This window comes from Eumetopias jubatus, unplaced genomic scaffold (assembly GCF_037043125.1).
Source record: "Eumetopias jubatus isolate StellerSeaLion01/CBP00866 unplaced genomic scaffold, mEumJub1_p1.0 scaffold_15, whole genome shotgun sequence".
In the NCBI taxonomy this organism is placed as follows: domain Eukaryota; kingdom Metazoa; phylum Chordata; class Mammalia; order Carnivora; family Otariidae; genus Eumetopias; species Eumetopias jubatus.
The window spans coordinates 44694995-44721436 of record NW_028274821.1 but is presented as its reverse complement, the minus strand read 5'-3'; the positions used below and the strand labels follow the sequence as shown (position 1 = coordinate 44721436).

The window sequence follows — 26442 nt, the reverse complement described above, 5'->3', positions numbered from 1 at the left end:
AGCTCTCTGGACTCTTCTGTAAATAATAATAAACTTCTATTGTGTTTGATCCATGATATATTTGGGGGTCTACTTATTAGCATAATCTAGCCTACCTTAATGAATATACTACCTGTCACTGATTCCTCAACTATTTATTTCTGCATCACCAGTCCTAACAATTTTATCTCATAAGTCCTTCAAAAACTTCCTTTGTTCTTAGAAGAAAATCCCAAATTGTACCATAATCTATGAGAGCATGTAAGATCTAGCCCCTGTCTGCTCTCCCCCACCCTTCAGCCACAGGTCATGCTACTTTCTTCTCTGTTGTCTGAACTACAGCCACCCCAGCCATATTCTACTGCTTTAGAGGCAGCCTGCTCTTTCTACCTCAGGCCCTTTGCACATTCTGGTCCCAATGACTGAAATGCTCCCTCCTCCCCCAACCCTTTATCTCCTACTAGGTCTCCTGAACTTTTCTCAAGTAGAGAAAAAGTATGGGAGTGATACACTGGATTGGATCACTTTTCAAAAAGAATGCTTGCTCATCATACTCATTGCTTAATATTTGTTATGTTTAAGGGTTGGGAAGAATTTGTGAGGCTGCATCTTACAAGGTGAAAGCATATATGTACAAAAAGTTATTTAATGAGAAACTGCTAACAACTCATACATAGAGGACATGAGTTACTCTACATAAATTATGTAATATTCTTAATATGGAGTATAAAATAGCCATTAAAATTACACCATAAGAGAGCCATAAAGCCACTTCTATTAGTAAAGTAAAAGTCATTCCTACCGCTATTGCGCATTACAACACTCAGTATTTTGACGGGAGACTCAGCTCAAGGACGATTTTTTTTCCAGCAAATTCACAGACTGACTGTGTCATCAAAAGCAGGCTCTTGCCCACCACTTTGAATAAATACCTTATTTAACAAAAGGTATAATGACAAAGATACACAGATTTATTTTAGTCAACCATGATTAACACAAATAGTTCTACACATAAAAATCAAAATAAAGACTGTCATGTGCAGGGCCAGGCAAAAAGTGGGCATGACAACCTGAGATCTCATGATGAGGTCACCAAGAGCGGGTCTCTGGATGAAGTCAGGGAGACAGGGCACCAAGTGGCCAGAAAGAATTGGCCAAAGCTGATTTTAGTGTCCCCGGTTCCCCATGGTAAATGCTTCCTCACCTGAATTCTGGTTCTCTCAATCTCCTTTAAGCGCCCACTTCCTTGTTGCATGCCCCCTTGCTCTCCATTGTCTTACTCCTACCTGTCTCATCTCTCAAGAAGAGATCTAGCATGGTCCATTGTATCTCCAGTTAGTGTTGTGTCTCTGAGGCACATGTTCACAGTGGTCCGGTGGGGGATGATGGTTCTGCACAGAAGGCCCCACATGCACCATCAGTCCCTGCATGAAGTCCAGCTCCTTCATGGGAAGCCCTCTTGGAGGGTTTGTCTGACTCCTTATCTGGGAGGGCCGGGCAGGAAGGGATATGACTGAGGAAGGTTTCACTGACGAGGCTGGACACACAGGCCAAGGGAAGTTTTTTTTTTTTTTTTAAAGATTTTATTTATTTATTTGAGAGAGAGAGAGAGAGAGAGCATGAGAGCGGGGGAGGGTCAGAGGGAGAAGCAAACTCCCCGTTGAGCAGGGAGCCCGACGTGGGACTCGATCCCGGGACTCCAGGATCATGACCTGAGCCGAAGGCAGTCGCTTAACCAACTGAGCCACCCAGGCGCCCCAGGCCAAGGGAAGTTTTACAAAGAGAAGCTAATGTATGATGACAGAGATAGATTTATAGTTCTGATTTCCTGGAGGTACCAGAATATTTCAGAGAAAACCAGACTGGGCGCCTGGGTGGCTCAGTTGGTTAAGCGACTGCCTTCAGCTCAGGTCATGATCCTGGAGTCCCGGGATCGAGTCCCACGTCGGGCTCCCTACTCAACGGGGAGTCTGCTTCTCCCTCTGACCCTCTTCCCTCTCGTGCTCTCTCTCATTCTTTCTCTCTCAAATAAATAAATTAAAAAAAAATCTTTAAAAAAAAAAAAGAGAAAACCAAACTGTTCTTTGGAAACAACATGCTTTAGATTAAGATCTTCCTCCTACTTATTCTAAACTGGGTTATGTGGCCTATAAATCACAGGCAGAGGTAAAACCTCTGATTTTGGGGTGGAGATTTAGGATCCAAGAAAGCCCCAGAGAAGGGGTGCCACTGTCTGTCCACTCTGTCCACTGAGTATGGCCAGGGAACCCGGCTTTGGATTTGCCACAGAAGGGGATATGTGATGAGGATGGCAATCAGGCGACTGGAGCTGGGCCCTAGAACAGCAGCTGTTCGTTTCTGGGTGCTGTGGGTGTGAAGACCCTTAGGGTAGATATCACCCACTAGTGGTCCAGAGGAAGGGAGAATCAGCAGCTGGGCTTTGTTTGGCGGCTCTGTGTTGGTGTTTTTGCCTTTTTAATGGAAGGTAAATACCTTTATAAAGAACATACTACTACCCCCTATTGTCTACTCCTTCTCTGCTTCTTTCTGACTTTCTGTTCCTTATAGGCCTCTGAGTTTGCAAGGCCAACTAGAGGGCAATTCCTATATATCACAGCTCCTAATAGCACTGTTTTCGTTCATGACTCCTACCCACTTCTGATGAGAGTAAGCTCCAGATTCCTGTTGGTCTTACCTCTGCAGCCTCTCTGATGTTCCTCCACCCTTTATCTTTCCATCACCACTGCCCTGAGTTTGGGCCCCCATTACCTCTTCTCTAAACTACCAAGACAGCTTTTTTTTTTTTTTTTTAATGATTTAAGTTTTAAGTCATCTCTACACCCAACATGGGGCTTGACCTCACAAACCTGAGATCAAGGGTCACATGCTCTGCCCCCTGAGCCAGCCAGGCACCCTGACTACTAAAACAGCTTCTTAACTGGCCTTTCTGTCCCAGTATTTCCTATCTTCAATCCATTTTATGAACTGCTGTTGGCTTACTCTTCTGGAAGTCTGGCTCCTTAATGCCACTCTCTGTCTGCCTTTTTCTGAACTCCTTGGCCAAGCATTTAAGGTCTTCCGTGGTGCAACTGCAACCCAGCATACTAAAGCCTAAGCCCCTCCACGCCATTTCTCTACTCTGGGCCCCAGCCAGACCAAAGCACACACTGTTTGCTTACAGTCTTGGGCTTTCCTACTTCCATGAATTTTTCACGCTCATTTGTTCACTTGGAAGACTCTTTGCTTCCATCTTGGCACATGCAGTGTGCAAGGCTGAAGTAAGAAACCACCTCCATCCCAGCCAGAATTCATCTTTCCTCCTCTAAACTTCTGTAGCATTGTCCATTTTCAGGGTGACTGAGGTTCTTGCCTTAGCTTTCCTACTAGCCCTAAGTCCCTGAGAGTAGAATCTGTATTTATCTTTGTATCCCTCAACCTAGCACAGGGTTCCATTAATATATGAACAGATGAATTAACACATGAATGCATTTCTCACCTGCAACTTGGCAGTTAATTGTTACATTCACTCCTTGTACTGTTTTGATGGTGCTTCCCACATCAACTGTGACGGCAGGCTCCTCAGTGTTGATCACAGTCCCTCGTGATGTCTTCACTAGTGGTTTTCCTGAAGGTGGGAAGGAATGTGAGATTTTACTAGATGGTGGCTGTGGGCTTGGGGTGTTCCCTTGAAACATGGGCTGACCCACAATGAACAACTGGTATACCCAGGCTTTTCCCACTAACCATGTTTTCCTTTGAAAAAAACTGTAACTGCATGATATAGAAACCATCCACCCACCCAACTCATCTACCATAGAACTGTCAGGAAAAGAACACAGATTGAAGAATCTGAGGATGGAGCATAGTATCTAACAAGCTGGGATGATTTGTGCATTTTGTCCTTAAATTTATAAATGATATTTCTCTTATTTTTAAAGGTTTTTTTTAAAAAATATTTTATTTTTCTTTTTAATTTTATTACGTTATGTTAGTCACAATACATTTCATCATTAGTTTTTGATGTAATGTTCCATGATTCACTGTTTGCATATAACACCCAGTGCTCCATTCAATACGTGCCCTCCTTAATACCCATCACCAGGCTAACCCATCCCCCCACCCCCCTCCCCTCTAAACCCCTCACTTTGTTTTTCAGAGGCCATAATTTCTCATGGTTCGTCTCCCCCTCCGATCCCCCCCCTTCATTTTTCCCTTTCTACTATCTTTTTTTTTTTTTTTTAACATGTAATGTATTATTTGTTTCAGAGGTACAGGTCTGTGATTCAACAGTCTTACACAATTCACAGCGCTCACCATAGCACATACCCTCCCCAATGTCTTTCACCCAGCCACCCCACCCCTCCCACCCTACTCCCACTCCAGCAACCCTCAGTTTGTTTCCTGAGATTAAGAATTCCTCATATCAGTGAGGTCATATGATACATGTCTTTCTCTGGTTGACTTATTTCACTCAGCATAACACCCTCCAGTTTCATCCATGTCATTGCAAATGGCAAGATCTCATTCCCTTTGATGGCTGCATAATATTCCATTGTATATATACACCACCTCTTCTTTATCCATTCATCTGTTGATGGACATCTTGGCTCTTTCCACAGTTTGGCTATTGTGGACATTGCTGCTATAGACACTGGGGTGCATGTACCTCTTCGGATCCCTACGTTTGTATTGTTGGGGTAAATGCCCAGTAGTGCAATTCCTGGGTCGTATGGTATGAAATCGTTTTTATATACCCTATGCTTAATTCTTTGTAAGCCAAATGGAGTTTTGTTTTAGTTTCGTTTAGTTTTAACCATTTTATAGGCAGGACACGCTACGATGGTATTCACTCTGCTGTGCCTTCATTAACTGTGAAGAAAACCATAATTCAATTCAACACTTTAACCTGTTTTTTATACTTTTTGTTTTCTCCCTCATCTATTTATCATTATTCCTGCTTGCCCTGTCACACAGCCTCCTGTGCCCCTCTTTCTTCTCTTCTTCCCTCTTCCCTTGTAACTGTGCTCTAGGTTATTAAGCTCATTAAAACTATGTTCAAAGGCAGAAACTTGAGTAAGATCTGAAGATGTACATAGGCTCTCCATATCTGTTGTGACTGTTTAGGGGTCTTTTCCCTTATTTCACCTATATTCCATATATTTGAGACTATGTATGAGCTGATGTGAAGATGAGTGACTTGGTACTACAGTTTCTAAGAATAATGCAGGGTGAGAATAGGGGAATGCAGCTGGAATGACCCTGAGTACACCTTGGCTTATCTACCTTGCCTCCCTACCCACAGGAAGCTCTCCAGCGTGAACTCTAATTATACCCTAAATCTAAGCCTCGGGCCCCCCTCTGTCACTATGATCTGACGCTGCCACCTTCTCTGGATGGACTGCTGCAGAGCCTAACTGGTCTCACTTCCACGTGTCTTTCACTACAGTCTCTTCTTATGTCAGCTTGAGTGATCTTTCTCAAACACGAATCAGATCATGTAACTCTTCGGATTAAATTATCCAGTGCTTTATCGGTGCGATTAGAACAAAATTTCAATCTCTTTTTTATGACCAGCCATGTCCCCTATGTGTTCCTCTCCTCCCTGACTGAGGCCACACTCCCCAGCTATCACTGCTCCCACACTGGCCTTCTTTCCCTTTCTCCGAAAGATCAGCTCATTTACCACAGCTCTTCCCTTTCCCTGCCATCCTCCAGTTACAGATTTCTGCATGGCTGTCTTCTTCAGTCGTTTCTCAGGGGCAAGTAGCACCTTCTAGTGGGACCTTTCCTAACCACTCCATCTAAAGCATGTACCCCTTTTATCCCTGGCCAGTCACTATGTATCTCACCACCACCTTTATTTTCTTCATAAGCAAAGAACCATCAGAATATATAATTTATTTGTGTATTCTCTGTCCCCCACCACTCACCACGTAGCCTCCATAAAAGCAGGGATCACATCTCTCTTGTTCTTTTTCATTCCTACCACTGAGTCCTGACAGATGGTAGGTCCTCAATAAACATCTAGTAAGTGAATATATGTGTGAATGCGGTGTGCTATGTGCGTTATCTGAATTTGTTTTTGCTTTCATAACAAGGCAGGTGAAGTATTTCTTTTATGTAATCAAGGAACATAGCTTCAGAGAGGCTCCATGGATTGTCCAAGGCCAGAGAACAGCAAGGAATAGGGCTAAACTTGACGCTAGATTTTGACCTGAAGTCCAGTGCTTCTTATAGGGGATCTCAAATCCTTGTCTATGGATTGGCTGCCTCAGAACTCCCCGGGTACCTATTAAAAACATAATCTGTCCTGCTATACTACAAGTCGCCTCACTGTGTAATAAAAAAATACTGTGCCAATGGAGAAAAGTAGGTTAGGGACCAGAGAGTTTCAGACTCACAACTACTAAGTTATTTTTCCTATAGGAATTTTAATAATAAAGGTGGTTTTTATAGCTGCAAGTGTATAGCTATAAAATTCAAATGTCACTGAATTAAATCCAGCCCTTAATTAATTATATTGAGCTTTTGCTCAAAAGTAATGGCCTTTTGTCCTGTCACCAGAGGGCTGTCATTAGCACAAGCTACTTGTATGTTTCTTATTACCTTCGTGATCCACTGTTAAGACAAATCACAAAGTAACCCAAGTATTTATGATCAGTGGAAATATACAATGAAAATAACGTTTCTTAAACCACTCAACCTCTTACATCTATTAGAAAAAGCTTGTATATATTACTGAGTCCCATTCTAGATCCACTACATTTGAATCTCAGGTGGTTTAAAACCAGCACACAGGGCCACGACTTTGACTTGGGACACGAAGGTTCTTCCTACCCCAAGAACAAGGCAACTATGAGATGGTTTCGGGTGCCTTCTGATTTACTCCATCATGGTTGCCAAGGAGACAGTTTCATCCAGTGTGTATAACCATCCCATTCCAGTATGCACAAGCAGAGGCTTCTCCAGGACAGAGCTCAGACTGCTGATAAAGTTGTCTGTTCTGGGACAGAAGCTGTAATCTCTATTTTCAACAAGTTCATAGGTAATTCTGATACACAGCCAAGTTCGAGAATCAACAGATTACACTCTTCTGGTTTTTCTGTAACTGATTTCTCTGATTTCCTGGTGAGTTGGGGAGATTTCTTTTGAGGAAAGAACTGCTAGTTCCCTGTTCGAAATTTTCAAGTTGGAGCTCTGATTTTCATGGTCAACTAACAACAATAACCAGCACAACAACAAAAAATACGAGTCTATTTTAGGTCACCTGGACGATCACCTGGTAAGTTAATACTGCTATATGACGCCATGCCTAGGTTTGTGTCTGCTTCTAGTCACATGAACGAGTCTGACTTTAATTACAGAGGTCAACTAAGAAGAAAAAAAACAGAGATGCAGAGAGAGTGAAATGAGAAATTATATGTTTGTTTGAAGACAGTGCTAAGAAACAAAAAGTCAGGGCATGCTGTACTAAAAAAGGCTTTCATAATTGGCAAAACAGGAAAGTGCCCTGAGCGTGGGCCGTAACCACTGGACCTGCGCAGTGTGAGCCGTGCCTGGGCTGGCAGGCCTGTGCGCATGCGCCGCCGGCGGCTACGCCCTCCTGCGAGTGCGCTCAGCCCGCAGATCCCATGTGTGCTGCTTCCTGGTGTGAACTGATAGGGCTTCTAGATGACACTTTAGTTTAACCTATGAATTTGTGTTACAGTCGAGTAAGAGCTATACAGAAGGAAATTATGCCTCGTTTTATATGCCCAAGAAAAACAAGGAAATGGGAACAGAGGCAAGTGTTTCCACTTATTGGGTCTAATGTGAGGAATCAAGCTTGTCCGAGAGAGTCGTACTCAGAGACAGAAGCATTGAGAGAATCGTCTTTGCTCAGTTCAGACCTCATACCCCTTAGCTTTTGGATTATGGTTCGGGTTAGAAGTAACGCGGAACAGGGGAAATAGAGCCTCACTCGTGGTCAGGGAGGGCAAACCCCTGTCCAAAGCGTGAACGCGAGGCGCGGCTACACCTTGTGTGTGGGTACCCATCCGTGTGCCTCCTCGTGATGCCTTTACAGCAGAGGGGCTCGGCCCCCCCAGGCACTGTTCTCATCCCGAAGCACGAGCATGGAGAGACAGGCATGGACAAATGAGCAGCCCCAGGAGCAAATGCTCAGAAATACATTCCTGTGTAGAGTCTGGGCTCTGGCTCGTGCCTCTTTCCTGCATGTGTGACTGGGTAAAATCAAAACCCAATGGGAAAAAATCTGAACATATGTGCCTGAAAAATATCTTTGGCCCAGTATAAAGGTGATTGAGAGAGGAGCCAGAGGAGATGGAAGGTTTGTTTTTTGAGCGCAGCCAAGAATAGAGAGCATTGTAAGTAACTTTTTCTCAGGGCCCAAGGCCAGGCCTCTGCTAATAGGAACTTTGTTTTTAACGGCAGGATGCCTTCCACTCTAGAAGCCACTGCTGACACGGATTTGCTACGAACCAAACTCTTTTCTTCTTTCTGGTCACACAGCTAGGTCACTTTCCAGACTCTGCAATTAGGTGTGAGTTCTAGCAGATGGAATGTGCGAAGAATGCCACTTCTTGACCCCAATCTACAAAAACCCTTTTGAGCAATAATTTTAGACTTTATGTGAACAGGAATAATCTATCATATTTTAGCCATCATATATTTATGGTTTTGTTTGTTACAGTAGTTAGCAAATGCTAATCCAGGCTTAGTGAATATTGGTTGACTCATTAAATGAATCAAATGGGTCTTCTTTTGATTCTAACATGAGTCACAAACATCATTTGATGGCTATTATTAGCCATCAAAAATGAATTGTACTTCAAAGGCTTGCAATTCTGCCTGTGGAGCTGGGGGTAATCTATGCTAGGAAGTGCGCATGTGCATGCATTTCCAGGCAGGGCGAGACATGTTGAGGATGGCTGGGATACGGGGCAGTGACAAGAGAAGGGACTGCAGGCGGCGGGTTTGAAGACTACTAAATGGCCAGGTTTGAGATTCTGAAGTGTAAACTAGCAACTGGCAGAGTGTTTCTAGAGTGCCACTCAGGTACGGATTCTGGGTTACACGCGTGAGGACTGAGCAAGTTATTCCTGCTTTGGTTTTCTACTTCTATAGCTGTAGGGCTGAGGAATAAGTACGTTAATGCATGTAAAGCTGTTAGAGCGATTCCATAGCACAGTGTGAGGTTGGAACAAATGTTTGTGATCATCGGCATCAGCTCTGCTAAACTGGAGAGGAAATGTTATGATGGGTGTCGATGAACTAAGAAAACAGACAGAAAGGGAAAGTTTAAAGAAAAGAAAAAGGAAAAGGACCGGAAAGAGGAGAAGAATCAAATCTGTGGCTGAGAAGGAGCTCAACTGCCTCCATTTTGAAGAGCTATGAAGGTTTCGGAATAATTAGAAGTAATTTAAATACAAGGGATTCTCCTGAAACTGCCATCAGCATCTGGACAGACACAGAGAGCTTAAACGTCACCCCAGAGAGCTTAAACATCGTTGGAGACCCCAGAAAATAGCTACTTGCAGAGAAGTTGTGAGACCTGTATGCCAGGCTGACTTGCGGGGGACCCCCGGGTCACTGTTCAGGAAACCAGCTGTGGTATCCACAGCGGCCCCAAATCTCAATCCAAGAGAAAGGTGAATAGGTCAGTGACACCCACTAATGAAAATATTAGAGTATACAGTGATGCACTGTTAAAATTTCACATACTTTCAACATCTGAAACTAAACAAATTGCATTAGATCCAGATTTCATCAGTGGATAATGCCTTGTAATAAGTGAGAATATTAAAACAATGCCATAAGAAATGCTTGCTTCTACAATTTATCACAGGCTTCTCACAAGGGCCACTGGAATTAAATCTGCAAAAACTCCGTGAAGTGAGAATTCCCAGTTGAAGAATTTGAGACTCATGTGTTAAATAAAGTTTAAGGGGCCACGATCAGTGTGATCCCATGAAAGCCCTTATAAAGACCAACATCATCTTATACATCTGAAATGAGTAATGACAGATACGGATACTGACTATTACTAGTTACCATCCCATGCTGGCCAGAAACTTCTCAGGATCTGGCTACCTGGCCATTTCAACAAGAGTCACTTTGTTACAGATAATAGTTATTATTGAGATGCATGATTTTTTTTTTCTTGGTCTGGTTCTCCTTCCATATGCCTTTCGCATTTTATAGCGCAGGGATTTTTTAACTCCTTCCTGTCCTGCTGTCTCTCATGAGGTCTCCTTCACTTAATTTTTACCTCCTGCCTTGAGAGTTGACATCTGACCTTTCAGTCCACTCTGCTTAACCTGGTACCCTTTCTCATCACCAGTCCTCTGGGAACCTTTCCTCTCACCTGTTACTTTTCCAAGACATCACTGGCAAAAGCTATACTTCTTTGCTATCTAGTCTTCTAGTCTCCCAAAGATAAAGGAAGTAAATTTGTAAATGTTAGAATTTCAGGTAAGGGGAGTTTATAGCTCGTAGTTGTGGTGGCGGAGGGACTGACTGTTGTTCTTGATTTGTATGTAAGAAATTCATAGAACTCTTAGGTCTTCAAGAGACCCAAGTGTGTATCTATTTAAAACCCCTCTGTTTATAATAAGGACACAGATTTATAGTTCTAAATCTGCTTCTAAATTTTGTAATGAGGCAAATACTTTCCTTAGACTCTTACTTATTCCATTATTACAATAAGCTTCCTTTCTTGTAATAGTAAAAAATAAATGTTTCTCTTTCATCCAAATCATTACATGGTTTTAGTTAGTATAATCTAATAAAATAAATTATTACCCTTTGCGTAATACTCTGACTACACAGGGAAATGTGGTGTAATATCTGATCAGAGAATACAGGATATGGAAGATTTGACTGGAGGGTACTGGTAACCTCCAGGCTATGTTCACAGCACAGACATGTTTAGCCTGAAAATAATTTTTTACAAGTTTGAATTAGTTGGGCTCAGTTAAAAATGGAGAGATTAAAAGTGTGTGTGTGTGTGTGTGTGTGTGTGTGTGTGTGTGTGTGTGTGTTTTGGTTTGGCTTATCTGGGAAAATTAGAAAGTCTATCTACATTAAATTTGCATTTTTCTATGGCAACCGTTTGATGAAAATGAGCTGTGCTCTTCAGAAAGGGTATGGTAGGCAGAATAATGTTCCCCCTCAACCCAAGGTGCCTACATTCAATCCTTGGAATCAGTGTCTATGTTATGCTATATGGCAAAAGGAAACTAAGGTTGCTAATCAGCTGACCTTAAATAGGGAGATTATTCTAGGTTATTTAGGTGGGCCCAGTCTGTCACACGAGCTCTTAAAATCAGAAGAGGGAGACACAGGAAGTTTGTCAGAGAGAAGTAACATGAGAAGGGCTCAGCCTGCCATTTCTAGCTTTGAAGATGGAGAAGAAGGCCAGATGCCAAGGAATGCAGTAGCTTCTAGAATCTGGGAATGGCACTCCGTTCAGTCAGTAACAAAATAGGGACCACAGTCCTCAGTCACAAGGAACTAAATATTGCCAACAATCCAAATGAGCAAAAAAAGCATTCTCCCCTAGAGCTTTCAGATAGGAATGCAGCCTGTTGACATCTTGATTTTATCCTGTGAGACTATACTAGAGTTTTGACCTACAGAACCTTAAGATTGTATATTTGTGTTGTTTTAACAAAGTTATCACTACAACAAAAAAGATATATAAATGACTAATAAGCACAAAAAAGAAACTTGACATCATTAATCATTAGAGAAATAGAAATTAAAATCACAGTGAAATATGACTTCTCATTCATGAGCATGGTTATAATAAAAAAAGGAGAAACTGGAACCCTCATGCACTGCTGGTGGAAATGTAAAATGGTGCAGCCACTTTGGAACACAGTTGGTAATTTCTTAAAAAGTTAAATCCAGTGCAGAATCCTTGACAAGGGACCGCATACCTAGTACAAACATGTGATGCTGCAGCCTCTCCTAGAAACGACTAACCCAGGATATGCTATATCCCACTATCTGTCTGACCACGCACCCTCTTCCCTCATTCCTTTGGATAGACGTGAAAATTGCCTTTTCAGAATTTGAGATGGGCTAGCTTGGATCATTGGTACTTCTTTCTTTCCTTTAGTCTACTGAGGAGCAGAGCAAGTTGGCCGGATTCTCCTGCTATGTTCTTATCCATTTTATCTAAGTTCTATAAAAGCTAGGGCTCTTTAGTGGGCATGCTCCACATATGTACATATTAAACAAAACTTAAGGATGTTGATTACTCAGTATTATATCAGATAATAAAATCCCTTGATGGCAACTTGGATTAGTCAATGGCCATTACACTGTTGTTCACAGCACCATCTGAAATATAGCCAAACATGTCCACCTTTGCCTCTCATCTAATGCCCAGGAGAAAACCTTCCTTTGTCCATCTTTGTCATTGGTGACAGGACCCTCTCTGAGTCTAACTGTCTGTGAAGCAAAGTTCTCCTTTGGTTAACAGAAATGCTGGATAAAAATTTCAGAAATGTCAATCTTAAATGACTTATGTTATAAAAGCCTTACAAAACTGCTTGTCTTTTATTGCAGCTACTACATCATGATGGGGAAGGGGTAGAGAAAGAAGAATTTCAAGGAAAATGGCCTTTTTAAATTTTCCTTTTATTTTATTTTCTGTGATCTCTTTATTAGACATAGTATGTGTCAGCTATTCAACTCATAAAAAAGCAGAAAAGCATGCCAGGAAAGGAGAAGTATTTTCTGTCTCTCTCTTCCTGTGAAAACTTCAGATGAGCTCATCTGTATTCTCCCCTTTCAATGAAAGATATGCTCAATCCCTCATCTTCTTCTCATTTTCCAGTGATGATGTCAGGCAGGCCTTACAATATCTCTTTTGTGATCTTATAATATCAGTGACAACCAAAAACGCTTCCCTTATGGCTATGACCTCATCCATGGTCTACACCTGGACAGGACTCATCTGCGTTGGTAAGTAGAGCTAAACTCCACTGATCCAGACTGAAGCAGTTTACCAGCAAACTACTGCTTTCCTTCAAAACTGTGCCTTTGCCATTCAGATTGGAAGGTTCCTGAGCAACCTGGCTGAGTGTTGAATCTGACTAGTCGAGATGGCTCTCCCATCTTTGCGCCCATATGTATACACACCAGAAACTCTCCTTTATCCAGAACTGTCTATACCTGATGTAAAGTAATCAGTACTTCAAAATGTGGGTATGTGACATTATGGGGACATTCTTATACTCCTCCCTACCTCCTATTATCCTCCCATCCATGGTATACCACTGTCATCTACATTCTGAGCGGTGAAATAGGTATCCAATTAAGTCAGTTTAGGACAGAAAGGAATTTTGTGGCCCTGTGTTGACCTGGCTGTGAGCTTCTGTTCTGAACCAGGGAGGGGGACAGGGAGATGCTGGTTATCTCCATGCTGACACGCACTTGCAAAGTTCCCTCAAATCTCTGAGACTTACAGATAAATCAACACATAATGGATGAGTTTGGAGAAAAGCAAAAAGGATACCAAAGACAATATTTTAGAGGCCCAAAGAAGGCAGACCAAGAAAGGGTTTGGCTGTAAGAGCATGTCTGAAGCTGAATGGTGTTTACATGTTTAAAGAAAAATTGTGTACAGAGTAGCAATGGACCTAAAATGAATCTGAGAGGCAGAATTGTCAACACAGCCAATCCAGAGGATGGGGTAACTCAGTGGAAGAGGTCTGGCTGTGGAGAGTTCATCAGGCCCATGTGAAATATTCCTTACCACAATCTATCTCCCTTGCTCTGAATCTAGGAAGTCCAGCCCTTTCCAGATGGCTAATCCAACTTCCGGGGCTGGCATGGAGACATTGAGGGTGAGGTGCCCTCCAAAGGCCTTGCGAGCGTTCTACTCTCTGAAAAGGAGTCTCCTCTACTGTAAAAATAACTTGGCTTTTGTTTTATGCATTATCCTCACAATAATAATAGCTAACAAATATTGAGTGCACAATTATAAGCATTTTATATGAATGTATTTAATCTTCACAGGAACCATCTGAATCGAGTATTATTTTTATCTATTTTTATCACCATTTACAAATGAAGAAGCCAAGGCAGAGAGAGCAAAGAAGTTGCTCGAGGTTATATAGCCAGGAAGTGACGGAACCAGGATTTCATTCCAGACTAGGAGGCTGCAGAGCCCTCAGGCTTAACTGTCATACTCTACCTGCTCTTGTGAATTACTGTGAACAAGTTTCCCTACCTCTGGTCAACTCGGGCACACTGGCAAGACCAAAGTTCATACCTTCCTTACAAAATCATGGGCACACCTGAGTATGTTGACCCTCAAAAAGATTTTTTTTTTCCCTTTTTGGTCTAACATCCATACAGAAGTCAAGACAAAAAGTCTGCAATGTTTTTGGAAGTACAGAAGCACAGAGATTTACCATGAAGATTAGACTGCACTTGAGCTGAATCAGTTCCTAAGGCCATACTTGAAAAATTTCAGTGTGAAGACTTATAATGAAAAATACATGGAAGCCAAGTTGGACTAATGTTTTACACATTTTAGAATTGCTTTCAGGATGTGTTTCATTTTAGAAAAGCTAGAGAAAGAAAACGAAACATTTACTGAGTGTGAACTATGTGCCTGGCATGGGGCTAAGCGCCATCTTATTTAACTCACAACGATCCTATAAGATATTATTGATTTCATTTTTATAGAAGAGAACGAAAACTCGGTGAGATTATAGACTTTGTTCAAGGTAAGCAGCATAATTGGTAAACAAATTTAGAAATGCTCGACACTCATTTTCCCCTTAAATGTAGTGTATATATTAGGGCGGTATTTTATATACCACTACACAGGATCCTGATGCATACATTTGAAGGAAATTGTAACTCTCTCTCCATTCTAGGTAGTATGTAAGCATTATGGAGCACAAAACTCAGGCCTTATTTATTGCTGAATGTCCCATGATACTTGGCGGAAGGTGTGCTTAGAATAGTAGCGGGTATGCCACAGGTGTAGATGATAATCCCAGGTAAAGACACAAATCCAATCTCAAGCCATCATATTAAAACACATTTTGAGCCTTAATGTTTAGTGGGACTATCAGACTCATCAGCAGATCTGAACAAACCCCAGTACTGAAGTATAACGACCCAGTCCCCTAGGTCCTAGGTGTGGTGTTTGTGACCTACTTCATCGGTTAGCCCCTTTCCTCCCATTCCTCAGTACCTCTTAGGCTGCTCTCTCTTTTATGGCTTTGAACACTTTGGCAGCCTCCACTAGCTTTCCTTCAAAGAGCTGAAGACAAGTCTGATGTTACAATTGCCTTACTTAATTCCAGACAGGTTTCCATTCATCGTATTAAATTCAGGTGAACAAAGGGTATTTAGTCTGTGATGGAGCTGAACCATATCTGGATAAATATAAACAAGAGACTTAATCCTGTAAGAGCCACCATTTGCCAGCAATTGGAAGGATGTCAGCAGTGCCCTTGCTAAAGGCAGGTTGGAGTATGGAAAGCAGAAGAGCTTTTACGAGATTGGTGCTGAGCATCTGGACTCTGTATAAAGAGGGGAATAACGATTGTAACTGGAATACATTAGGAGGAAAGCAAATGTTCTGCTCACTCAAAAAAAAATAGGCATTAATAATATCAGTCTTTAATCCACTCCAGGGCAATCTTCGCTTGCCTTATTCACTGCTGACTTTCATCTTCTCTGGAAAGCCTCCTGCTAAAGGTCCCTTTCCAGATCGGCCTCAGGTCATGGGCAGAAATGCTGTTGCTAAACAGATATGCAAGGGAGTAGCATGTGTGACTAGAGAATAGTGTGACAACATAATCCCAGCATGGACCGATGAGGTTAGTGTGGGGTGATGTTGGCTTTTCTAGCATCTACTGAATCATCTGACGGGAGCAGCAATTGAAAAAAATAAATACAAACACATGCCACATACCACCAAAAAGACTGCATGGCCCAGATCTGCGAAAAAGGACCCCACTTTGGTAGGATCACTGGGGAAATGGAAGGAACAATGAGCTGGGAGTCAGGAGGCCTCAGTTCCCTTCTTATCTCCACAACTAGTTGGGTGGTTACATGACCTCAGGTTACAGGACCCGGCCTCTAAGAAATGAGGGCACTGGTACAGTTGGTACCTAAGGTCTTTTTTAGTTTCAAAGGCAAGGATTTGTGTCCTATATTAAGAGAAGTTTTTATAAAGTCCATGACGACAAGACCACAACCTTGGGAGATGCTGTACTCTGCACTGCAGTTTTTCTTAAATCACCATGTGCAGAATGTTTTGCCTAACTTTATAGATAAAGGGAAAGTGTTGGCAGGTGCATTAGAGCAAGAGGTTGAAATAAAACAGAATTGGAGAGAACAACACTCCTGCTCCAAACCATGACTGTGGAATTCCAACTGCCCGTGAGTCTTCAAGTCTTCTTTGCAACAGGGGTAACAAGGAGAAATGACGGGATCCCAAGCGAGCATTCAAGGTCTCAGGTCACGACTCATGTTCCTGAACATGTTACTTACTTGTACACAGCTCCTTTGCTCATGTTGTTCTGTCTTCCTGGAATATTCCCCCCATCTCTGCTTATCGAAATCCACCCATTCTGACTCTACAAATCTCCCAGATGGAATGAATGTCCTGGCACACTCTTAGGTTATCATTTATACCACGTATTTCATTCTACCTCCTATTGTATCCTTCATCTCCATTTAATTGGAATTATACGTTATAATCTCTCTGAAGGCAGGGTTTGAATCTCATTTATCTACGTGTTCCCGGGCCTGCTCGCCACATCATAGGCACCCACTCAAAACAGGGTCATTCCGAATGGAACCACACAGGATTTTCACATTACCTGCTAACGTGACGGCAATGGAGACAGAGTCATATCCCAAGGCATTTGTGGCGTTACAAGTGTAGAAACCCACGTCAGCTTCCACTGGTGCCAGGATCTGTAAGGAATCATCTGGCTGCAGAAGAATCCTGGAGGAAAAAATGGAGACCGGATGAGGTCAGTTGACTCCTTTTTGGCATTCAATACTGGTAAGGCAGGAAGGAACCCTGTTTTATTTCTATTTCTATTTATTTCTTTAAGGTAGGCTCTATGCCCAGCATGGGGCTTCAACTCATGACCCTGAGATCAAGACCTGAGCTGAGATCAAGAGTTGGACGCTTAACCAACTGAGCCACCTCTGTGCCCCTGGAACCCTGTTTTAAAATAGAGACAAATCGGGCGCCTGGGTGGCTCAGTTGGTTAAGCGACTGCCTTCGGCTCGGGTCATGATCCTGGAGTCCCGGGATCGAGTCCCATATCGGGCTCCCTGCTCAGCGGGAAGTCTGCTTCTCCCTCTGACCCTCTTCCCTCTCGTGCTCTCTCTCTCTCATTCTCTCTCAAAGAAATAAATAAAATCTTAAAAAAATAAAATAAAATAAAACAGAGACAAACCAGCCACAGTGACATTCAGGAACCCAGGCTCTCTTGCCACTTTGATTGATGTGATTCTGAGAGCCACCCCAAATGAGATTTTTGATTGCCTATGCCGCTTGTTGATTACTTGTTGATTACTTGATCTAAAAATACCAGTTGGAGTAGACAGTGTATGTTTGCTGAATACATATTAACACCCACATCACGGATGAGAGGGGAGGCTGGAATGAATGGTGCAGATGGGTTTGGGAAAGGCCTATTAAGGAGAAGGAAAAATCATAAAGGAGGAATAGAGCTTTGTTGGATGGTGGAAAGAAGGCAGAGCTTCCAGACATGGAGAAAGGCATCTGGAGTAAAGGCTTGGAGGTGCATGAGAGGAAGCCAAGAATCCAATAGTGATGAGAGGATCCTGATGCATACATTTGAAGGAAATTGTATGTCTAACTACATCTCAATTCTAGGTAGTCATACTTAAATCTATTACCTTCATTAGTCTGTAAACATTATGAGGTATAAAACTCAGATCTTGTGGTTTCCCATAATACTTAATAAAGGACCCTTTGTAGAGAAGGTGCCCAGTAAAATGAAGGCAAAACCTGCCCTTCAGGACAATGGTAGAAATTCCAGAATAATCACCATCTAGTTCCAACACTTTGCTTTCCCTGAAAAGAATTACAAGCATCACATTGGGAGTGCCTAGCAAGAGCTTCAAGACCCACTCCAATCTTAGTCTACCCTTTGTTCTTTTTTGGATTTATGCCATTTCTAAGAACCACTTGCTACATCACGGCAGTTAAGTAGGTTAGTGACTAATGATGACTTGAAGTTTATGTCTCAGTGACTTGATGAGGCTGATGACAACTGGATTGTATAGGTGGAGGTGGGAATGTAGAGGGGGCAGGGAGGAGGAGAGGACTGGAAGCTCAGAGATCCAGTGCCTGGACCTGCCTGGGCCTTAGGTCAGCAAACCACAATGGCCCAGCAATGCCTTACAGGTGGCTTATGGGCTTCTAGAGTCAGTCATTTCCATCTTTGTGATAATTTCCACCTCCTTAGTTTCAAAAGGCCCAAAGATCTATTCACCTAATATCATGTTAACATCCACCCTCAGAACGTAAGCTAGAAACAGGGGTCATTTTTCAGGAAAGGTGGGGAGAGGGAAAGCATGAAAATGTCAGAAGAACTCATGAGACTTGGTGGTGAAATTAAGACTAGGAGTCCAACCTCCTGCCCCAGCAGTATGTTCTCCCCACTATAAAACTCTTTCCTTTCTTCACTATCTCTCTTGCTGGGTCCTCTCCAGACTCTATGTTATTGACACGTTGGCACTGCCTCTCATCAGCTTTTAGTTATTCTGCGGTGGGCAACCAATCTGGCAACGTCACGCTTCCTCAACTCCATTTTTGGCCTTGAGCCAATTGCATTGCTTACTCTTACCTCTTGGCAGAGGGAAGGCAGGAAAGAGGAAAAGCAAGGCTTACATGTATCAGTCTTCAATCTACTTATGCAGTTCTGATAAAAATGGGGAAGGAAACAGAAAACCTCAGCTGAAGGGAAGTTTCTGGATGGTCTGTGTTTGAGTCAGTGCCATTCCACACCATCACCACAATTGCTGAGGAGAGTCAAGTTTTTGGGGCACTGAAATGGAACTGAAGTTTTGTGAGGGGTGGGAGAGAAGCCATGAGAGATTGTGGTAGAACTCATCCACTCACTCATTCACACATCCATTAAATGCTAAGTGAGTTTTCTTTTTTAAGATTTTATTTATGTATTTGACAGTGAGAGACACAGCGAGAGAGGGAACACAAGCAGGGGGGTGGGGTGGGAGAGGGAGAAGCAGGCTTCCCGCTGTGCGGGGAGCCCGATGTGGGGCTCGATCCCAGGACCCTGGGATCATCACCTGAGCCGAAGGCAGACGCTTAACGGCTGAGCCACCCAGGCGCCCCCTAAGTGAATTTTCTCAAACAATTACATGTTAGTCTATTTCAAAGGAGCTAATAAGAGAAAGATGACGATACACACTTATCTTTGGTAAACTAAATATTATGTAATAATGTCACTATCTTAAAAAAGAATCATAACAGAAACAACTATATTATCATTGCTAAATCTCTTCAGGTATTCAGGCTGTTTGATATTAAAAAAATTAAAAATTGACTTTATGATTTAAGTCATGATGATGTCCCAGGAACATGTATGCGTCCATAATGACTTCCAAACGCAATAATAAAAGTAGGCTTAACCAAATTTCAGTAGAACTGACTACTCATCATGACTGCGTTTAGTCCATTGTTACTCAGTTTTATTGCACTCAAAAGGCAGGGATTAGAATTTGCTAAATTCCCAAGTCCATTGGGATGGCTGTCTCCCTAAAACTGGCACCGTCTCTCTCTTCCCTACAGAAAGCTTTCTTGAATTGAACATTCAGAGCAGGAGGCTAGAATACCGGTCTTCTGAACTTTATTTTGGTCCTGCTATTGTTTAAGTAGTCACCCCTGGCAAATCCCTTCACCTTCCTACATCTCAGCTTATCCACTTCTCAAACCCAGTTGAAGTAGGTTTTCCCTACTCAGCAGAGGAAGCTGTGAAAAAAGGTATATAAGGAATTTCCAGACCATTTTTTGGCATTTCCAGTGATCCTTTTTTTGGTAATGTTGGACGCTCTGAATGAAGAATTAAATGTGAGGAAGGATGGGAGTGGTAAAGATTGTCAGAAAGGAAGAGAGGGGCACAGGCTATTGGCTAATTCTCTGTAGCTCCCAATTTATTAGATCTCCATATTCAGGTCATTTCCCCCTCCCCCCCCCATAGAACTACTATATCAGACTGATCTCATGCAGGAGGTATAAAACCCACTCCCAACAGTGGGCCTGAGCCACCCATTTTTTAAGGTGGGGGGGTTAGCTTTTGTAGCTGCACCACTTATGGGCACGGGTGCTACTGAGTGAGCCATAATGCTTTCTGAGCAGGTCTGAAGCTTGGAAAATATTCTCACAGAGGTGATGAAGAGAAGGAGAACTTACGGGGCTGAACTAGGATGGGAATAGTGGGAGTGAAAAGGAACGAACCCAGACCTTGAGATTTACCACTTGCATGTTCTTTTATTCCATAAAATGTATATACAAAGACAGAAGATAAAGTATTCGCCTTCATTAAAACGTCTTAAATATTAACTTAGGACAAAACCTACAGGGGACAAAAGCTGAATTTGTCACTTATTGCATATGCTTACAAATTATTTAACTCATAAAACTGAACTTGTAGAGTCGGAATTTGAAATAGAGATTCTTGGTCTAGCACCCCTCTTTTTCAATTTATCATGTCTTTTAGTATGTCCTCAACTTTGGTAGATGGGGGTTTGGAGGCTGCCACCAGGGGGAGCAGTAGTTCTGAAGAGGGTTCCCATGCAGGGCTCTCTAGGAAACATGACAAAGCAAAGGGCTTTGCTGTGAAGCCTGAGGTCGGCTGTAGTCTCTCTATCTAGCCTGGCATCTAGGGAGAGAGATTCCTGGGGGAAAAAAGTTTTCTTTGTATTGCAGGCATCTACTCTATGAATTTAACTTAATTTGTTAGTAGCTGATTTCTTTTAGCTTGTATTTTGTTTTTGGATTTGACAGGCCTATTTTAGAATGCACAGACACAGAAAACACAGAAACATAGTGCTGCTTTCCGAGCAAAACCAGAAAGATTTCTCTGGGGTTGTTTTGGAATTTAAGGAATCAGAGAATGAGAGGACATGGAATGGAGCATAATTAAGGCCTACATAGAAAATGGTCCTGTGGTCACATTAGGGATATTAATACTAGCTGCTTTACTCCCATACCCACACCCCACTTCCCTTTTGGTTTACTGAGCTAAAACTTACTGCTTTATTTCCCTGGTCATACAGTTAGCCAGAAAAGAAAGGAGTTTTGCTTTTCTGATGGCCTTTACTTGTGATCTTCTTTGTGACAGCATGTCTTCTCAAGCATTCTAGCAAAGGAGTGGCCGAGAGTAAAAATAATTGTTTTAGTTATGTAAGTATGGCCCTTGTCCACCTTGTGAGTAGGATTTGGACAAAGTGCCCGTGGGCCAATCCTACCAAGTATATGCTCCTTGAGGTGAAGTTGTTGCCTCTGCATTTGTAATGTCCTATGAGAAAGTACTCTTAGTTGGAAAGGAGGCAGCTCTGGGTGTCTAAGAGAAAGTCTCTAGCAATTCTGTGAGTGGGGTGGCATCATGATGCCCTCTGAATCCTTGGCTCAACCATGACCACCACTGTCTTGTGTGGGCCCGTCTCTCAAAGTGATCTCCATGAGCAACCATGTCAAGCTGCTGCAGAGAGGAAGGCTTCTGACTTCAGTCAAGAGAGACGGAGGCATGTGGATGTCTTGGGTGAGTTTTTCAACTCTGGGCCTCTACGTTCTTTTGGCAAATGGAGGATAATACTGACCTCAGACAGCTCTTATGAGGACCAAATAAAGGAGTATATAGACCCATTCCTACTGTTTTCTAAGTAAAAAAAAAAAAAAAAAAAAAAAGAGCTTCCACATCAAATGCAGCTAACAAATTAGTATTTTTTAAAATGATGCAGGTGGTGGACACCTATGTTACCATCTTGGAACTCTTCAAGAGGAAATCTTCAAGCTCTGGACACAGAAATACCCATCTGCTACACGGGTCATGATGTTGCACCATCTCAGGCCTATCGACCTGACAAGCATGCATTCTTAAACCCACTTTAAGTCCCAACACAGGACTGGATGCTGGAAATCATAGGTACATCTTTTCTCTTTAGAACAGTATCTTCCTCTCCTATTTGCAAAATTACCTATCCCACATCCCAGCACTAACTTGTTTCTCTCATCAAGGTGGCCCCTTTGACTCTCCTTTTCATAAGCTTGGGGATGAAGTCATGCTCTTTCTCCTCCCATCTATCCTTCATGATCGCAGGGTTGTTAAGATCGAGCCCTGTGTTGGACCCCACGTTAGCCATTCCATTAAGAATGAGTCCCATTCTACCTCCCGTGTTACTATGGTCCACGAGAATTTCTCCCTTTCCTGATCTTCCAGAGTTGTTCTGAGCTGTACTACAAAACCCTTTCTACTCTACAATGTCTTACTTCTTTAGTTAGATTGGAAACTAATACTGCAAGGGCTGAGACTCTTGCTTCTTTCATAGTTCCCTCCTCAGTATTCAGCACAGGGCTGGCATGCTGAATAGATACTTGTTTAGTTACCTTCAGAGCAGTGGAGCTCAAAATGATCCTACTGACAATACAGCAGAGTGGTTAAGAGCCCAGATGCTGGAGACAAACTGCTTGGGTCCCAAACCCAGCTTTACCACTCAGTCACTTTGTAACCTTGGGCAAGTCATTTGCCTCTTAGTGTCACAGTTTCCTTATCTATAGAATGAGGAGAATTATAGTATCTATCTAGGATTTTTGTGAGTATTCTACCTGAGCTCAGGTATTTAAAGGATATAGATGATGGGTACCTGGGTGGCTCAGTCAGTTAAGCTTCTGACTCTTGGTTTCAGCTCAGGTCATGATCTCAGGGTCGTGAGATCGAGCCCTGTGTTGGACTCCACGTTGGGTATGGAGTCTACTTATGATTCTCTCTCTCATCTCCGCCCCCATCCCCACTAGCACGTGTGCTCTCTCTCTCTCCCTCAAAATAAATAAATAAAGAATGTAGACAGAGTGCCTGATGTGGTAAGACCTATGGAAGCACAGGTTGTTGCTGCTGAGATTGACATGACCATCGCCATCACCATTCACTCTTCATGTCCGAGCATATGTATTCTGGATGTTGGGATGAACGGTTCTGACAAGGGTAAAGGACTGAGAAATGTAGAGCTTTCAAGGAATAACACATCAATCAGGCACATGGGGAGGGACGGGGTCTGCTGTGTGAGTGAGCTGCAGAGCCTTTACTTTAGTGGTAGCGCTGGGGACAGAAGAGGCGCAGAGACAGACCGCATGGCACACAGGGTTGGCAAGCAGCTCAGTTCTACTCTTGACTCAGAAATCTCTGAGTAAGTACAAGTACATATTTTCCTAACTGCTTTAACACTATGAACCAGATACTGAAATCTTAGAACACTTAAAAAAAAAGCCAGAATCCTGCTATTGCAAAAAAAAAAAAGTATATAAATAGAGAATAAAGGAATGAAATTTGGAAAAAAAAGTGAGCTTACAAGCAAATACGTGAAGTGAAAGGCAGCTGTGCAAAGAACATCAGCTCCAAATTCCTAGGAGGAGATGCTGAGGACTTTTACTTACCCTGAAATGCAGATTTTGTTTTTTTTCCTGCCTAGGAATTTTTTAGATTAGGATCATCCAATCTACCACAAAGGGACAGTGGGGGCCGTTACTTATTAGACAAGTATATAAGTTTTCCATAATTTTATTCTCACTGTCATGTGATTAGACTGATATTTTTATCGCTTTTGAGAGAGGAAGCAAAAGCTCAGAGAAGTAACTTGCTCAGCTAGTGCGTGGTAGAATCAGGAATGGGGAGTGACTTTTGACCTTTAAAAAAACTGACCATGTGCAGGCACCCGCTGGGACCTAATAGTAAGGCATGTGGTTTGGCTTCATTTTTGGTGGGGGGTAATTTGTGCCAAGGTTTGTAGTTACTCAGGGAAATGGACAATCACTAACAAGAATATTCTGGATTTTAAATAACTGGAAGGCATGTGGTTTGGCCTCATTTTTGGTGGAGGGTAATTTATGCCAAAGTTTGTAGTTACTCAGGGAAATGGGTAATCACTAACAAGAATATTCTAGATTTTAAATAGCTTGAAGCTGGAGGGGGAAAAAAAAAAGAATGCTGTGAGAAGACCTCCTCTGTGAGCAAGAATTTTTTTTTCCAAAACCAAAAATTATCGTAGCCCAGAGACTTGCAAGAGAGAGTTTTGTTTTGCACAGATATTTTGGGGAAGAGATTTGAGGTTCATGAAGAGTTTCATATCACCATTTGGCTAGGGCAACTTTTTATAACCTTAGCTGTTTTTAATGTAATTGCCAACTCAAAGTTATTTGATGCTGGAAGCTTCACGATTGCTCCAGGTGGAAGTATAGAAAATATTCTTGGAATGGGAGAGGCCACCTGACCACACATTCTTAACCCTGTCCTAATACTTTCTGCCAAACGCTTCAACTTCTTTCTCTGCAGCAACTCATGAAACCTTGAATTTGCTAATACGTGTAGTTTTATTTGCTAGCTGGGTAATTCATTTCGAACTATCAACCTCTGTATGAAATGACTCTGACTTGATTTCCTATTTACCTGGGAGGGGGATCAAACTCTGGTCAGCCACCACCTGCTTTTGTCACTAGAGTTTTATTGGAGCACCACCATGCCCAGAGAAAGTAAATGCTTTCTATGATCGCCTTTGGGCTACAATGGTGGAAATGAATGGTGGACATGGCCTGCAATGCATAAAATATTTATTATTTGGCCCTTTAAAAGAAAAGTTTGCTGACCCGGACAAAGAACATGGAAGAATTTTCCCTTCTGGTTTGTTTTGGTGCCTCACTTATGTAACAATGTTAACCCCTTTTTTCAGAACTCTGCCTTTTCCTAGGATCACTTTTCTAAGAAGAATAAATGAACCACGGAGGGGATCTTTGGAGAACCCCTAAACTTTCAGGGAATAGTCAGTGCCTCACTTGTGCCACCTGCTTGTCACTGTCTTGTGTCCTCTGATGCTACTGTGACCTTTATATTGACCTTCAATACTTTTTTTCCCCTCGAGGCCTACACATTTACTGGGATGGCCCCTGTTCCTCCGACTTGCTGTTCTTCCAGTTTTCAACTGGGAAAAACACTGGTCATCTCCACTGCCATTAGTTCTACAAAGGAAATAAGCCAAACCAAACTGAAACCGGTTTCTTCTCTCCCTATCTGCCTTGCTTCCAGTTTTTATGCAAACTTGGAAACTGTATTTCATGTGCTTATGACTTTTACATATAGTGTTATTCACAGCTGTGGTTCTGATCTTGACCCTGGAGGCATTTCCCATTTGATTCTCTCTTCCATTCTGAGAAATTTCCATCTGTAAATACTCTGTGTTGCCCAGGCCAAAGCCTTCCAAGTACTCCTTAATTCATCTCCTATTCAACACCACTTTGGAAAGTTGTCCAAAACTGGGAAGTATAAGCATGGAGAGCATACAGAGTTCTCTCTTCTACCAGACCAGAAACAATAGCAACAGAGAAAATGTCAGAAGAATATAAGCATCCTCTCCTATTGCCTGGATTTAGGCTAATTCTCCATCACACTATGTTTTCTTACCTACCCTTCTATCTCAACTCTTTCAACAACTGCCTAGGTTGTTCCTAGGTTCCTCAAAATGAGAATAAAGCTCCTTATTTGGTGATGTCCTGGAAGGTGGCGTGACATAATGACCTCATATCTATATGCCAGTAATTATAGATACTGATGTACAAGTATCCATTGTGTGCCAGGCACTTTACAGATATTACCTGTTTTTCACACCGTTGCTCTTCTGCAGAGCAGGTGTAATTATTTTTAACTTAACTAATGAGCAAACCAAGGTTCAGAGGGATTAAAGTAGGCTCACTTCATAGGAAATGGCAGAACTAGAATTCCAGCCCAAGTTGCTCTGACTCTAGCCCTATTGTCCTTCTACCACCGTGGGCTGCCCTCTATGTTAACTGACGCACCATCGGATTGCTTTTCCTAACCAAGGGCGTAGTCAGACATGACCAGCACAAATCAGGCAGACCTAGAATAGAAGGAAAATAGGGACAGGCTTAGGGGCTAAAAGGCAGAAATTCCTTGGCATTAGCCCTTTCCCTAGGGCTCCACATAGATAGACTATTACCTGCCACTTTTCACCCCTAAGAAGGAATCAGTATTTTCTTCAAAGCATCTAGTTTCATATGATTCTTCATGTTCACCTGCATTCCTTTGAAAAATCCCTTAACCTTCAGGAAAGTCTTGTTTAAATGCTTTAAGCCTTTTATTAGCTGAGCTAATGCATATTATGTCGGCTGGCAGCCCAGTCTTGGGCCAAAGT

The 26442-nt window shown here is 42.3% G+C and overlaps 1 protein-coding gene across 1 annotated transcript in view; it reads right to left on the bottom strand.

Moving 5' to 3' along the window:
• ADAMTSL1 (ADAMTS like 1) overlaps window positions 1-26442 on the bottom strand; it is a 936829-nt gene that overhangs the window by 98519 nt on the left and 811868 nt on the right. Inside the window, exons 21-22 of the mRNA XM_088018750.1 lie at window positions 16842-16969; window positions 3476-3604 (exon numbers count right to left, since the gene is read on the bottom strand). Of these exons, the coding sequence (XP_087874876.1) occupies window positions 3476-3604; window positions 16842-16969 (257 nt within the window). The remainder of the gene's footprint in view (window positions 1-3475; window positions 3605-16841; window positions 16970-26442) is intronic.